This window comes from Macaca nemestrina, chromosome 14, assembly GCF_043159975.1.
Source record: "Macaca nemestrina isolate mMacNem1 chromosome 14, mMacNem.hap1, whole genome shotgun sequence".
NCBI classification, from domain to species: domain Eukaryota; kingdom Metazoa; phylum Chordata; class Mammalia; order Primates; family Cercopithecidae; genus Macaca; species Macaca nemestrina.
In genome coordinates, this window is record NC_092138.1 from 56,984,395 (window position 1) to 57,000,696 (window position 16,302).

Here is a 16,302-nt window from a genome sequence, read left to right on the forward strand (position 1 = left end):
GCAGCCCCTGATGACTTTTAAACAATTCAAGAAGGCTAGGAGTTCCTACCACTAATTTAGTTTCATCTCTTGATGGCACAACTGTTTTGTCAATAAAACATGAACAGGTGTGTGCTTTTTGCTTCACTGGTGGTGAGGGGGTGCACAGGTAGTGGTAAGTTCCCTGATGTTCTCAAAATGCCCCTGGGGAAGGTAAGTATCTAAATGTCCTTGTTTTAAAATGAACCAGCCTAGAGAAAATATCTTTCAAAGTCACTCTCCAGGAATGCTTTTACTTGATGAGTTTCTCACACCTTAAATTATTTTCTTGTGCATTTTCCATTAAATTTTATAACTGAGAGATAATTTTTATTGAGTCTGTCCTCCTTTTAAGACACCACAATGTCTCAGCAGAGCTTCAAACTCATGACATTAACAGAAGACATAAAGAAAGTTCTCTTGATGACAAAAGAATTAAAGTTATTTATTCATCAGTATGATTTCTTCACCAGGTTCCACCTCTTACTCAGTGCATCTCATCATCTGAGCCTGTGGAAATATCTGTCATCATCTTAGATTCTGATATTCTTGTGCCTGATCTTCTCATATCTGAAGAAGTGGTGCCCAATAATGTGCTGCTCTCTCCACTCTTGGAAAAGGATGTATCTGATACACCTTCTGATGGATGAAAGTAAGACATCGTGGCCAGCTCTGGGTTGACAGAGTATTGACTCTCACAACTTTTATAACTGAGGAAGAAAAGAACATATATCAATAATTGTTTTTAATTGTGTACATTTGTAACTTAGCTTAGACAAGCATTCAGAAATTAAAATATACGAATTTTGCCCAGTGTATTAGTTACTTAGTAACATTATATAAATGATATATAGTTTCTCTTTTTCTTTTTCTTTTCTTTCTTTCTTTTTTTTTTTTTTTTGAGACACAGTCTTGCTGTCAGCAGGCTGGAGTGCAGTGGCGCAATCTTGGCTCACTGCAACCTCCGCCTCCCAGGTTCACATGATTCTCCTGCCTCAGCCTTCCGAGTAGCGGGGACTACAGGCACGTGCCACCATGCCCAGCTACTTTTTGTATTTTTAGTAGAGACGGGGTTTCACCATGTTGGCCAGGATGGTCTTGATCTCTTCACCTCGTGATCTGCCCGCCTCGGCCTCCCAAAGTGCTGGGATTATAGGCGGGAGCCATTGCGGCCAGCCTAGTTTTTCTTTCATTGTAATTTGATTATATTTAACACTTTGAAGCATGTTTCAAATCTCTAGAATTTATAAACCAATTTACTAAAATAGTAAAAGTTGCCTTAATGAAAGTTTAATAAGAAACATGTACAATGAAATTGAATGAAGGGGAATAAATACCTAGGATCACAGTTTTAATGAGCCAGAGAAATACACCATTCATCAAAAACACCACAATGAAAAGAATGGAATTAATGATCATTATGAACATTAAGCAATTGTTAGGATTTTTGAAGGTAATCTGTTACACTGCCTGAAAAATGTTAAATAATTCCCTTAATCAGGCTTGAGTTGAATTTAATATTTTGATAAGAAAGAGCCAATGGACAGGTCTCACAGTGTAAAGGTGATAGAGACTGGCTGTTTTTTGAAAGTCTCAAGGCTTGCTTGAATACAAAACATTAGATGCTAAGCAGATGTGCTATTTAGAACAGAATATATTTGTTCCAGGGCTATATAAAAAAGAGCATATCTAGATTCTCTTTATCCTTTCCAATTGACTAAGGTTATTTCTATCTCTGGATGACTATTGGGAAAAAGTTCAAGTAGGATATTCCCTTAAAGACAGCCCAATGCTCCATCTGAATATAGTAAATGGAATCAATTTGAATGCCATGTGGATAAATTCAGAGGTCACATATTTCTAAGAATCTACTAAAGAGAGGAGGGAGAGAATGCGATGTCATGCATTTGTTGTAAAGACTGCAGAGGTCTGTAGACTTACGTCAGATGCCTCAGTTTGTACAGTGTAGCACTACAGAATGCCAGGAGGACCACAAAGAGGAGGAGGGTCATCAACGAGATTCCCAGCATTAGTTTGATCTTCAGATCCTCTAGATCTGGCTGATTTTCTCCCTGTGTAGCATTCACATCAGACTCTGAAAAGAAAGAAAATACAGTGGAAAATAGGGTGATCAGTGTGTTTTCCTGAAGGAGTAAAGATTGCAAAGCAAATACAGAGAAGCAAGCCCTCCACCATCCAGAGTACTAACTGGCCGGCCTCCCATCCCACAGGCAATGCGAAGGAGAAAGCTACTCTCTAACGCCAAACACTCTTAACTTTCCTCTTTAACCTTCACAGCAATCCTGAAGGAGCTGTCCTTAGCTCCGTTTTACAGTATCACGGAAGTTTCTGTATTTGCCCATAGCACATAGTAAGTGGCAAAATCTGGTTTCAAACCCAGATTACCAGATGTCAAAATGTATAGCAGACTTTATCTGATTTAATCTACCATGTCTGAAGAGATTATTTTCCAAAACGATTGACTTACACCGAAGGGACCAATCTTTCAGGAGGTAAAGGTACATGCTCTAGTGTTGGATCATGCACTGATTTTTCTTTTAAGCTAAAAGGGTGGGGTATAGTGAATGCTTCTTCCCTGAGGCTTAAGAGATAGTTTTGCCATTTTATTACTGAAAAGACTAAATCTACTGTACTTCACATTACAAAAATAAATAGAATCAATTCATTTAACTTTCTAAAATAAGTTAAATATAATATTATGTCTGGATCCAGAGATATCAAGAATCTTTTTTTTTTAACTAAATCTATTAATGAAATGATAGCTTTACTGCCAAATTTTATATTTGCCTGAATATATATCTCACTTAATAAACATTTAATGATGACACTATGTCGTTATTTCTCCCCTTTCCCCTAGCTAACCCCCAGCATCTGCCAACTCAAAAGTTCCAAGGGTTTTCACTATTTTCTAGGTAACGATATTTAGGTCATAAGCAATGACAAGCTTCCATGTCTATATTCTCTGATTTTTAAAAATTACAATTGTCAATGTGTGACCTTAGACCATGAAAATGTATACAGTTGTCAATCACTCTTTTAATGCTTTGAGGTCTATTATTTCAGGAATAATCAGACAAATTATGTTAAAATGGGCTGTGCTCCTGAATTGCTTTTCTGTCTCCTGAAAGGATTTTTAATAAAGATGTGTGCTCATAGTATATCTTCTTTATCTAGGTGATGGTCAGAACTAGAGAAGGGTTTGGAACTCATAATCTCTGGAAGTTACAGAAAAGCTAGTTACAAGCATGGGCAGCTTTTCTCTCTAAGCCTCAGTTTTCTTAACTGTAAAATGAAGATAATACCAACTTCATGGAGTTGCTGTGAGGACTAACATAATAATGTGCCCACAACACCTAACATGTAGTATGTGCTCAATAAACAATAAAATCAATCAAGCTCTATTAAATAGAAGAAATGGCAAAGTATTTATAAAATGAGCCAGCATTTGTCATTCCTGTTTATAACTTTTCTAAACAAAGAAGAATCACTCAATTTTCTTTTCTTTTTTTCTTTCTTTTTTCTTTTTCTGAGATGGAGTCTTGCTCTGTCGCCCAGGCTGGAGTGCAGTGGCGCAATCTTAGCTCACTGCAACCTCTGCCTCCCAGGTTCAAGCTATTTTCTTGCCTCAGCCTCCTGAGTAGCTGGAATTACAGGCAACCGCCACCATGCCTGGCTAATTTTTTTGTATTTTTAATAGAAACGGGGTTTCACCATGTTGGTCAGGCTTGTCTCGAACGCCTGACTTCAGGTGATCCGCCTGCCTCAGCCTCCCAAAGTGCTGGGATTACAGCGTCTAGTCAAGTCACTCAATTTTCTTGAAGTACCACAAGGCAAATGGCCACAACTATCAATCCAGCGCACAAATGAGGTGACAGGTCTTAGATATGTCATCATCCTATTTTTCAACCAATTATTTGTAGGAGAGAGGTTTTCTGGGGGAAATTAATGTGTTTTTTTCATGAAGTTTTCCATTCAAATCAGGAGTTTATTTTACTTCTATTAATATAATTAAGCCATTAATGAAAACCGTATCCAGCAGCAGGGGCTCACATTCATTGCTGGTGAGAATTCCAAAAATACTTTGGAAGATAGTCTGGTAGTTTCTTACAAAAATAACCACTCTCATCTTCCCACCTTGCCCTTCCAAAGTGCTAGGATTATAGGCAAGCCACTGCACCTGAACATAGTCTTACTATATGATCCATAAATCATATTCATAGGTGTTTACCAAAATGAGTCGAAAACATATGTCCACACAAAACCCCGCACACAAGTGTTTACAGCAGCTTTTTTCATAATTGCCGAAAATTGGAAGCAACCAAGATGTCCTTCAGTAGATGAATGAAGTAGGGTACATTCATACAATGGAATATCAGTGATAAAAATAAATGAGCTCTCAAGCCACAAGAAAACACAGAGGAATCTTAAATGCATATTGCAAAGTGAAAGAAGCTAGTCTGTAAAGGTTACATACTGTATGACTCCAACTATATGACATTCTAGAAAAGGCAAAACTATAGAGATAGTAAAAAGATCAGTGGTTGTCAGGAGTTCGTGGGGAGAGAGGAACAAAGGGATGAATTGATGGGGGCAGAGGAGATTTTAGGGCAGTGAAACTTTTGTATGATACTGGGATGGTAGACACGTGATATTTTGCATTTGTCAAAACCCAAAGAACTGTATAATACAAAGAGTGAATCCTAATGTAAACTATGGACTTCAATTAATAATGAATCACTATTGGTTCATAAATTGTAACAAATGTACCACATCATGCAAGACGTAGGGGAAACTGAGGAGGGTTGAATATGGAAATTCTGTACTTTCTGCCAAATTTTTCTTTAAACCCAAAACTGCTCTAAAAATAAAGTCTGTTTTTAAAAAAGACTGCATTCTACATATTATTCACTCACCTCCTCCATTTGGTTTCAGGGATAAATGTTACAAAACAGGAAGGTGGTAATGGTCATCTGCAAAGTATAACTAAAAAAGAATGCTTAGGAACTATAACTCTCCTAAACAGTAAATGTCCTCTCTGAGATGTTAGTCACCATGATACCGCCTTTCATACACCAAAAACAGTATCATCATAAAGACACTAAGATGTGTAAGAGTATTTATGTGTCTATTAATTGAAGTACTTTGGTTTGTTTGTTGAGACAGGGTCTCACTCTGTCACCCAGGCTGGAGTACAATGGCATGCCACCATGTCCGGCTAATTTTTGCATTTTTTGTAGAGAAAAGGTTTTTGTCATGTTGCCCAGGCTGGTCTCCAACTCCTGGACTCAAGTGATCCACCTGCCTCAGCCTCCCAAAGTGCTGGGATTATAGGCATTAGCCACTGCACCCAGTCAATTGAAATATTTTGTTCTTACCTGGAATTGGGTGAAATAATTGATCTTTATCATCCATGACCACTGTTGTTCCATTTATAGCTGTTAAAACAATAAATTGGTGTTATGGTAAACAACATTCACTTACTAAAATTATTGATGGTGTATGTATGTGTGTATAATATGTACAGTGTGCTCTCATTATTCATGGCAGTTATGTTCTATAAAGTCCTATAAACACTGTATTAGCAAATACTGAACTGTTCCTCCCAGGGTAAATACAGGGTTAGATTCCTGCAAGTCTGGTCACAGCATTTTCATCAACTGATCAATAAATAACCTTGTTTTATGTGTGTTTCTGTTTAAAGATACTTCACTTAATATATATTGTTGATTCATTAACACTGAACTCATAGAAAACAGCACTATAACACTTGCCTGAACGAAGCTTCTCTAACACATATTAGCTCCATAAGGAACATCACAGCCTTCTTGCACTTAGGAACACTAACCAGCAATTTAACACTACATTTGGGGGCCATTTTAAATAGCAAAATCATAAACAAAAAAGCACAAAAAATGCAAAAAATGTGGCACTAAGTGGGGTGCAAAAATGACACTTATTTACAGAACGAGAGCTGAATAAAGAAGGCAGAATATTGCCTTGTTCTATTTCAGCTGGGAATGTGTGTGTCAGACAATTAAAAATTTTCAAAGCTCTGCCAATGTCCATAAATGACTGTGAAGGTTTTGCAACTACTGATTTTGGGATGACAAAGAAATATTAATGAGTAGGTGATACAGAATGCAAACACAGAATATGGAAAAATGATCAACTGAATATGGTATATATTTCACATATACAATGCATATATTTCTGTGTGATACATGCATTACCTTTATACATGGGTACATCCATATATGCACATGCATTTATACACACATGCATAGAAATACTATGTACATCATGCTATACATGCATGCTTATATATTTATGATACACACTTTTATGCATGCATATATTTTGATATATACTTTGCATTTATACATGCATCTCTGTGTGCTTTTGCATGCACTGCTCCAAACACAAAGATGAATATTGAGCAAGAATCTTACTGAAAAATTTTAATCATAAATAAATTGAATAACTAACATTTGTAAGAGAATAAAACTTTTGTAAAGAGTGGGCAATCAGAAAATGTGTGACACTTTATCACCTTTCTAGGTTTGTTTTGAATTTTGCTATTATGAGGGACAACAAAATGTTGACTTATCAACTCAGTATTAGAGGTATTTAGACTGATCTTAGCTCTAAGTAAGATTTTAGAAAACCAAAACATTCCCCGAGCTACCTAGCTGTATGACTTTACCTTTAGCTAACATTGTCCAAAATGCAGGCAGGTTTGGGGTTGATCCTGTTAAAGCAAAACAGAACACAACAACAACAACAACAAAAAAACACAACAGGATAACAAAATAATTTAGTTTGAGTAACAGTCATTTGTTTGTTAGTCATTTAGCAGTTAAACTTTGAGCTCCTACAGTGTGTCAGACCCTGGGGTTGGCACTAACTTATACACAAGTAAACAAGTCTCAGACATTACAGTCAAGGAACCCACCTTAATTTTGGATGCAGACAAGAATCATTGCTGTTTATGTAGCAGGATAATCAAGGCTTTAGTAGAAATGCACAGGTGGTATGCACAGGGTTTAATTCAACTTGTTAAGGCCAGAAACCCTTCAAAAGGGAGATGATGTTCCCATATAAGCTTAGAGAACTAGCAATTGTTCACCAGGCAAACAAGGTGAGAGCGAGCTCATTCCAGCCGTGAGCAAACGCGCACTCATAAGCAGGCTCAGTAAGCTCTGGGAGCTTCAGGTAAGTCTGGAGTGAAGGGTGTGGATGGGGAATGTAACCAGAGTTGAGAGTGGAACATTTTCACAGTGGCCAGATTGTTTTGGAATTGAATGCTTGGTTAAGGAGTTAAAACTTGACCCCAAACTTAGTAGTAAGTTCCTAGGGACGTTTAAGAAGGGGAATGCCAGGATGATCAGGTTTTCATTTTTAAACATATCAAAAAAGATTTTTTTCAGTAGTGTTAAAAATGCAAACTCAGAATAATTACATTAGAAACATACTTGGATTGCATGAACTGGAGAAAATAGGGTTTCATGTAACGACACAAAAGTATCCATTCTCTTCAATTAGACCACTCATTCAAGACCTTAGAGGAGAGCCATCCTGGGTTGTTATGGCTCCACAAATATTTTATAAGGAACAGTATTCTTGAGAGGGAAGTAAAATGGTCATTTTGATTTTGCAGCCTCCCACTCCCAACCCCCAACCTCAAATAATCTTAGGAAACACTAACAATTGATCCTAACCAGAGATAAGTTTATTCCTCAAGCAGGCAGAATATTTTTCATTATTAGCAAAATGAATTATATTTCAAATACATTCGATATATACTTATATTTATAAATATATGCTAATTTGTGAATACGTATTTAATATAGACACAAATGTGATACAATTTTATTAAAATAAAATTCTATTTCTACAAACGCTCATTTCCCATCCCTTGTCAGGTATACCTGAAGACTGACTCTTAGACATTCACCATTTAAAAGATTTTAGTGACTTTAAAAGGTAGCAGTGTAAATTCTTTAAGCATCCTATGACTTTATGTAATGCTCAGAGTAGTGAAACTTAAATTTTTAAGTCACATAATGATATGCTCCAGGTATGAATACAGTGTAGTAATTTAAATACTTGGAATATTTTTATGAGAGGGTTCGTTAGTAGTTGTTTCTTCTTCACTGGCGGATTTTTCATATGTAGTTGCATTGACAATTTTATCTAGGAAAAGGGAAAAAGAATGATTGGCATGTAAAAATACTGACTAAACATCTGAGATTAGATATTTTTTAAGCTAAAAATGGAACAAAGAAAAGGAGAGAGAAGAACAAAGAAAAAGGAAGAGAAAGACATTAACATTTTCCTGAAATAAATTAAAGGAGAAAGAAGAAGGTATTGAAGAATAAAGTTTTTGTGATCATGGGGTGCCTGAGGTGGGATTAACACGACTATAATTTGTGAAAGAGAGGAAAAGGAACATGTGGCCACAGGCTTTCTTTAGAGGTAAAGAAGATCTCTTGGAGAAGATAATTGGCTCCAGATGGTTCCCTGCACGGGCCGCGAAATGATCTTCTTTGTCCAGAGCAGCATGGCTGCTGTTCAGTGTAACGACGCAAAAAAGGGAGGCTGAATATTAAGTATGCTTGTAAATTGGAAACAGACATTTGGATATAAAGATTTCAGACTACAAATCAAGGGTTTTCAGGTCTAATTTAGTATATATCTCAGTCTGTAATAGGTCCCTCTGGAGGTATGTCACTAAGGGAGTGTTTGGTAACAACTGTGACTAGAGGACCCTTTCTTCAAGTCGATGGCCATTTCAGTTAACTGTTTAATACAGGAGTCAATAAAGTTCCATACGGAGTGCAGGGCACCCATTATAGGAGGACTTCTACAGAGGGGCAGAAAAAATTCACACTGAGCCAGCCCACAAACCCATCACAGGTGTCTTGCTGACAAGGAAGGTTGGGAGAGGGAATCAGTTACTGGAGTTGATAGTGATTCAAGCAGCACTCGAAAAACTAGTAAGTCATCCTTAAATTCTGCTTTGCAACCCTTATCCTCTGGAGAAAAGCATCTAGATTGCCTCAGTTTACCCCCCTTGCCTTCAGAGTTTTAGGGACTATACTTAAGCAAGCAACCCTTAGTCAAAGGTATCCTCAGATCTCCATCTTCCTGAGAGCTTGCTCCCCTAGAACATCCCCACCATGCCAGCAGGTCTCCTTCTGTCACAGCCCCATTTAAAATGGCAGGAATGTCTTATTCCCATCCCACTTTCCCTGACAATCCTCTGGGAGCCAGAATTGTGGAAATAAAAGTGAGAGTTTTGCAGTCTCTTCCTTGGGTCCTGCGGTCTGTACTCAGTAACTCATATCCTAAGGGAATTTGAGGTACCTGGTCCACTTAAGAGCTGCGTCTCCATGTCTTGTCCCAGACAACTCAAGATATTGTTTGTTGTGCATAAGCAAGATTCCCATGAGTGATTTACTGAGTTAATATACACCCTTGAAATGTCACTGTCTCATTTAAATCCCAAGGTTTGAAATTGCTCAAAATATTTCATTATTATCAAGTAGCTTTGTTAATAATTAGGCATTCCTGAGTTTCACATTTCTCAATATTGACACTGCCGTAGCTAGAAACATTCTCTCTTCCCCATTTAAAGCTGAAGATAAAACCCAGAAAGGCGTAAAAATGTGGGTTTAAGAAAGATGTAAATTTTCCTAGAATCAAAAATTTAGTTATTATTTAATTTTTCTTTCCACATAAACCAAATGTATGAAGTTTAGAAATGCAAGAACCTCCCCGGATTCTGAAATGATCAGTGTAATGGAGGTGGAGCCTCAAGTGTATTTGTGTGGGAGGAAGTGTGAGAAAAGCAGAGAGGATGGCCAAGAGCTAAGCTGGATCCTAGTCATAGAATCAACTTTAGAGGGAAAATGTCAGTCTTATTTAGGAATGAAGACTTTTTTTTCTCCCCAGCAGTCTCTATTGCTGTTTTGAAATCTCTTTAATGGCTTTTACATGTGCAATGGTGCCTTTCACTACTTACAGTTTTTTAGAGAAAAATTCAGGTCAGTTGTGGCTCTCACAGTTATTTCAGACTCAGTGCCATTTGGATTTTGTGTTGTTAACACATCTAAAAACAAAAGCAAAAGTCTTTAGCAACTAGCTAAGTCACTTTTTTCCCTTACCTTTTTCTTCCTCTGAGTTTTTTTTCTTAAAACATATGCACTAATAAAAAAATAAAAAAATTACAGTCATTTTTTTTCATCTATAAAATAAGAAAGAGGGGCAAGGGTCAAATCTAAAACTAATTGAAAAAAGTCAAACTAGTATCTTTATGTCAAATGACCCCTTCCAAGAAGCAATTATTGGCGAAATTCGTCGAAAAAAAAATGTAAGCCCATAACAGGTGCTGAAGTAGATTTGTAGATGTGCAATGTTATCAATGTTAGTATTGACATTATCAAAAAACCAAGTAAGAAGCATTTACCTGCCCTTGAACCTTCTGTTAGATTATGGAATGAACACTTCAGCTTAAAAGCGTATTGTTTGATAACAATTAAGCTCCCTCACATATACTCAAATCTACACATACACATAAAGAATGCTGCTCTTAAGACTCATCAGTGGAGTTGGATGCAATTCAAAACTGATGTACATATTCCCCCAACCAAAGGATCAAAGCGAATTGGATCAAGACAACAGACTGAACATGCACATGTGTCTCCTTTCTCCAAAATTTCATAAGGTGACACAAAATTCTATACACACACGAATGTATGTGCGTGTATTTAATATGTACAGATGTATTCATTTCTCTCTTTGTGAGAACAGAGAAATTCACCCAAGCGTGTATATGAGAAGAATGTACATGGGAAAAACTGCACATAGACTAAATGTTCTCTAACAAGATAACAGATAAATTATGGACAACACACATAAAAATGGTGCCACTAATATTTCATCATTTTTGAGCAATTCCTGAGACAGAGCTATGGAAAAAATAAAAGGAAGTCACAACCCAACACTCATGCCATGAGTTACGAAAGTATAAAAGTTGAAACACTGGTATTTTTCTAGGAACAGACAGTTAAAAAAAACAAGTATAACAATTGGCCTAATTTCCTGTTAGAGTTTTGATTATATTAAATGTTTCACATTAGTAGGGAATTGGTGTTAGACACTTGGCTATCATCCTTGAAAAATATAATGCTTTATCCCTGCTTTATGCCATACACAAAAATAATTGGATTTAAAGCTCAAGTTAAAAACATAAAACTACTTTTAAAAATCAAGAAAACAATATTTTGGACTGGATAAGACCTGTTAAGGCAAGATGCAAAATGCAGAGATTATAAAGAAATGAATAAACAGAATTGATATTATAAAACTTGAAATCTTCTCAGTAATTAAAGATACTTAAACAGGCTTGGCCAGGTGTAGTGGCTCGCACCTATAATCCTAGCACTTTGGGAGGGTGAGGCAGGTGGATCGCTTGAACCCAGGAGTTTGAGATCAGCCTGGGCAATATGATGAAACACCGTTTCTACATAAAAATACAAAAATTAGTCTGGTGTGATGGCATGTGCCTGTAGTCCCAGCTACTCGGGAGGACTGCTTGAACTCTGGGAGGTCAAGGCTGCAGAGAGCCATGGTCGTGCCACTGCACTCCAGCCTGGGTGACAGAGCAAGACCCTGTTTCAAAAAATGAGTAAGATGCAATAAAATAAAATAAGGCTTACAGATAAGCAACATCCTGGCAGAAAATATTTATTATTTTTACCATAAAAAGGATTAATATATTCTACATAAAAAGAGCCCTTGAAAAGAAATGAAAATTCAACGTAATGGAAAAATGGGCAAGGGTATGAACAGGCAAGTCACAGAAGTAGAAAAAAAATACCTAACAAATGCAGGGGGAAGTGATGGAATTTTAAAAAGGCGACTTAAGTCAAACCAGAATAATCAACTTTTGCATATACATTTCTATTCACTTTAAAGACTTACATTGCTTTATATCTTTATAATAATTGCCATTTTTCTCATTAGCAGGAGCATAATTGTGAGGATGATCTTCATGCTTTTCTTCCTGTTTATTAACATCTTCATTTAAAGGCATCACATTAGGCAATGCTAAAAAAAAAAGTATTACACACCATAGATCACAAATATGTTGATTTCTTTTACTGCTTTCTTTTTCTAACTGCATTTTTTTCACAAAGGATTAGAGGCAGAGATTTAAAATCTAAAGCATACCATATCTCCAACAATAAAGTTTATATCATCCTGTAGAAAATTGTCACGTAACAATTTTTCATAATTATGAGTCATCCTTCTTACCTACTATTTTTATAAAAGTTTTAAATACTCTCTCACCTTCAATAGTAGGCTTCAAAGTGCCACCTTTCAAGGAAAAAACTCCAGGTATAAAAATAAACAATATAAAATTCATTGGGAAATTGAAGTGATTTATCCAGTAACCTAGTGCGTCTTTCCAGAGCCTCCTTTCTGTGGCCCAGCAGGTCCTGTGTCTAACTAGGACATTATGACGTCACTGTCAGAGGGGCATCAGAATGCCGGTGGGGGTGGGGTTCCCAACAGCTTTGTGACTCAGTCTGAAGACTGCTTTATCTCAGGTACTATAATGGTTTTTAGTTTTTTTAAAATAAACCATTACAAGATTTTCTTTGAAAGTTAATAAATGTGTTTTCATAAAAGAATGTTAATTACTCAGTTCTGGATTTTAAAGAACCATTTGTAGAGCACTTGATTCTGTGGCTAATCAGGGCGCCACTTGTAACGCGCGCACGGACCTAGGGGACTGAACACAGTGGGGCAAATGCAGGAATAAAAGACAAAGACAAAAGAGTATATTTGGAAGCACCCTGCCTCTAGTGGACAAGGGCCCTGAGCTTTACACAGCCCTCTGTATTTATTAGGCAAAAGAGATAGTGAGAAGGAGGGTGGAAGAAGGGGTCAGCTGCTCGGTCCAAAGTAGGCTTGTAAGACTGCATTCTCTAGATGTCGCAGTAGATAACCTCGGGCCAGAGAGTAATTGCCTCCAGCAAACCTTCTGTGGGCAGGAGCAGTCGTGAGTTTGCCCATATTCTGCATTCATAAAAAACAGTTTGCTGTTTGATCATATAGTCTGCAGTGGAATTCTGAGTTGGTCATGTCCCACGGGCCTTTGGCTCCCTGCAACCATTAATATTGTTAATAATAAAATGAGAACAGATCTGTTTCTCAAAGCATTGCAATATGATGTGTTTTATTGGATAAATGCAACAAAAATATCTTTTAAAAACTAGTCAGAGGCTGGACGCAGTGGCTCACACCTGTAATCCCAGCACTTTGGGAGCCTTAGGTGGGCAGATCATTTGAGGTCAGGAGTTCAAGACCACCCTGGGCAACATGGTGAAACCTCATCTCTACTAAAAATACAAAAGTTAGCCAGGCATGGTGGCCCACGCACTTGAACATGGGAGGCAGAGGTTGCAGCGAGCTGAGATTGCACCACTGCACTCCAGCCTGGGTGAAGAAGTGAGTCTCTGTCTCCAACAAAACAAAACAAAACAAAACAGAAAGCAAAACAAACAAAAACAACAACTAGTTGGAAAAACCAAGTTCTGATGCCAAATGCCCGACAAGTCTACAAGTTCTGGTTAATGGATTATCTTAACTATAATTCTTTAGAAAAGTTCTCTAAAACTATCATTTTTAGATTTTAAGACCTATATTATATAAATAATAAGTTTCACAGCCAGTACTATTTAAGACTCATTTATTGGGTTGAACTTGTTTACTTTATATATTTATATATATAATTTTTCCTCATGTCTAAAAGAATTAGATGTGGTGAGGTTTTCATATACCCATATTTTTTTCAAGAGGCAGAGTAGGTCATATAAGTAGTATAGGGAATGAAGTTGAAGACATACACATACTAAGAAACGAGACAATTTTTTTTTTTTGAGACAAAGTCTCACTCTGTCACCCAGGCTGGGGTGCAGAGGTATAATGTCAACTCACTGCAACCTCCGCTTCCAGGGTTGAAGCAATTCTTGTGCCTCAGCTTCCCGAGTAGCTAGGATTACAGGCGTCCACCAACATGCCCAGCTAATTGTATTTTTAATAGAGATGGGGTTTTACCATGTTGGCCACGGTAGTCTCAAACTCTTGACCTCAGGTGATCTGCCTGCCTCAGCCTCCCAAAGTGCTGGGATCACAGGCGTGAGCCACTGCATCCATAAATAACACAATTTTATAAAATGGCCTAAAACATATTTTCAAAGAATGCTAAGAATGTTAATTGATTGAGTCATCCCAGTCTTCAAGATAATTCATTAAATAGAAATAAATTCCACAAGGTATAAATTAGTTGTCACAGTCCATTAATATAAACCGAAAAACTGTGCCTCAAAAATTAATTTGAGTATTATTTTCCTTAAATCTGAGTAGTAAGTTTACGTAGTACACAAAATACAGTAAGTGATTAGCTACATCATTCAGAAGAATTGCCCTGCTGAGCCCTGCCTGAATTCATGACCCACAAAAGCATGAGATATGTTAAAGTGGGTGTTGCTTTAAGTCACCAAGTTTCAGCATACTTTGCTATGCAGCAATAAATAGCTAGAACACTTTGGAAACTTACATTCAAACAAATCACCTTCTGGCACATCCTTCCATCCTGGCAGCTCTCTACTCTGGATACACCTGACATCCTTGTTCTTCAATCCCTTAGAAATCTCACATTCCCTGACTTCTTCACTCACTCTCCATCCAGCAGCCCCCATCTCTCTTTACTTTTTTTAATATCCAACTCAGATTCGATGAGTATTATTCTAATTAAGAACTCATTATGGCCGGGCGCAGTGGCTCACACCTGTAATCCCAGCACTTTGGGAGGCCAAGGCGGGCAGATCACGAGGTCAGGAGATCGAGACCATCCTGGCTAACACAGTGAAACTTCGTCTCTACTAAAAATACAAAAAAAAAAAAAAATTAGCTGGGCATAGTGGTGGGCACCTGTAGTCCCAGCTACTTGGGAGGCTGAGGCAGGAGAATGGCATGAGCCCAGAAGGTGGAGCTTTCAGTAAGCCGAGATGGCGCCACTGCACTCCAACGTGGGCAACAGAGCGAGACCCCGTCTCAAAAAAAAAAAAAAAAAAAGCAAAAAAACAAAAAAACAAAAAAACTCATTATGTAGTTCTAGGGACGGAGCAGCTAATTGTTCCTCTAGAGATATTTAGACAGAAACACAGACTGTGGCTTGCACACAAACAATCTCTATTGCTGCCTGTCTTCCTCCTGAGACCACCCAATTGGAGAGAAAAGGAAGGATCCTGAGCCAAAGAAGAGACTTACTGGTTCCGGTTTATCTGTATTCTAAGCAGGTGTGGAGAAGTCTCATTGCCTGAAGAAAAGAGAGTCATTTCTCCTCTACTGGGGGAGCTGCAGGAGTTACCAAGTCACCTCGGGGGCAGCGGCAATGGCACAGGCTGGGCGTGTGTCTCTCCCTGCCCTCCCTCTTACGGGGCTGGCTGACTCATTGCCGGGTCAGGCGACAGGGGCTGGGATGCAGGATCACACCGAGAATGACCAGGCATTTAAGGGTTGGACTACACAAGCAAATCAAGTGCTTCCAGGCACTCAGAATGCCCCAGGGAGAAAACAACAGCAACAACAACAAACAACAAAAATAGTTCCCTGTTCCTTAAACAGCAAATACCTATTTCAAACAACTGTATTACAACCAAATAGCGTCAGCCAGTGTTCTCTCTAAGACACAGAAGCTTTAGGGGAACCTAAAGGACTTTTATTTTAGTTTTACTTTTTCTACTTTTTAGATGTTCAAATGTTTTCTTCTATGGGATAAGGGTGGTAATAGACATTTGCATCTATAAATCACTCTTTGTTAATTTTAAACTTTCTAGCCCACAGAATTAAAAAATCTAGAAGCCCATGAAAGGAAGGACTGTTGGTCATTTTCTTTTTTCTTTTCTTTTTTTGAAACAGAGACTCACTCTGTCACCCAAGCTAAAGTGCAGTGGCGTGATCTTGGCTCATTGCAACCTCTGCCTCCCCGGTTCAAGCAATTTTCCTGCCTTAGCCTCCCCAGTAGCTGGGATTACAGATGCCCACCACCATGCACAGCTAATTTTTTTATTTTTACAATGGTGTTTCACCACGTTAGCCAGCTGAACTCGAATTCCTAACCTGAGGTGATCCGCCTGCCTCAGCCTCCCGAAGTGCTGGGGTAACAGGAGTGAATCACCATGCCTGGCC

At 37.9% G+C, this 16,302-nt stretch overlaps 1 protein-coding gene across 2 annotated transcripts; it reads right to left on the bottom strand.

The window, feature by feature from the left end:
- Window positions 1-222: 222 nt before the first annotated feature.
- LOC105493865 (equatorin) lies at window positions 223-15,529 on the bottom strand. Of its 2 annotated transcripts, none has more exons than XM_011761818.3 (8): window positions 15,382-15,529; window positions 12,025-12,150; window positions 10,064-10,150; window positions 8,146-8,232; window positions 6,743-6,787; window positions 5,415-5,474; window positions 1,960-2,113; window positions 223-728 (listed from the first exon to the last, which is right to left on the bottom strand). In XM_011761818.3, exons 2-8 carry the CDS (start codon window positions 12,134-12,136, stop codon window positions 506-508), a joined length of 768 nt encoding a protein of 255 aa, XP_011760120.1. In that variant the 5' UTR covers window positions 12,137-12,150; window positions 15,382-15,529; the 3' UTR covers window positions 223-505. The 2 variants fall into 2 exon arrangements, with proteins under 2 accessions (XP_011760120.1, XP_011760119.1); XM_011761817.3 differs by lacking the exon at window positions 15,382-15,529 and adding an exon at window positions 12,394-12,565 and having other exon boundaries at window positions 233-728.
- Window positions 15,530-16,302: the final 773 nt, after the last annotated feature.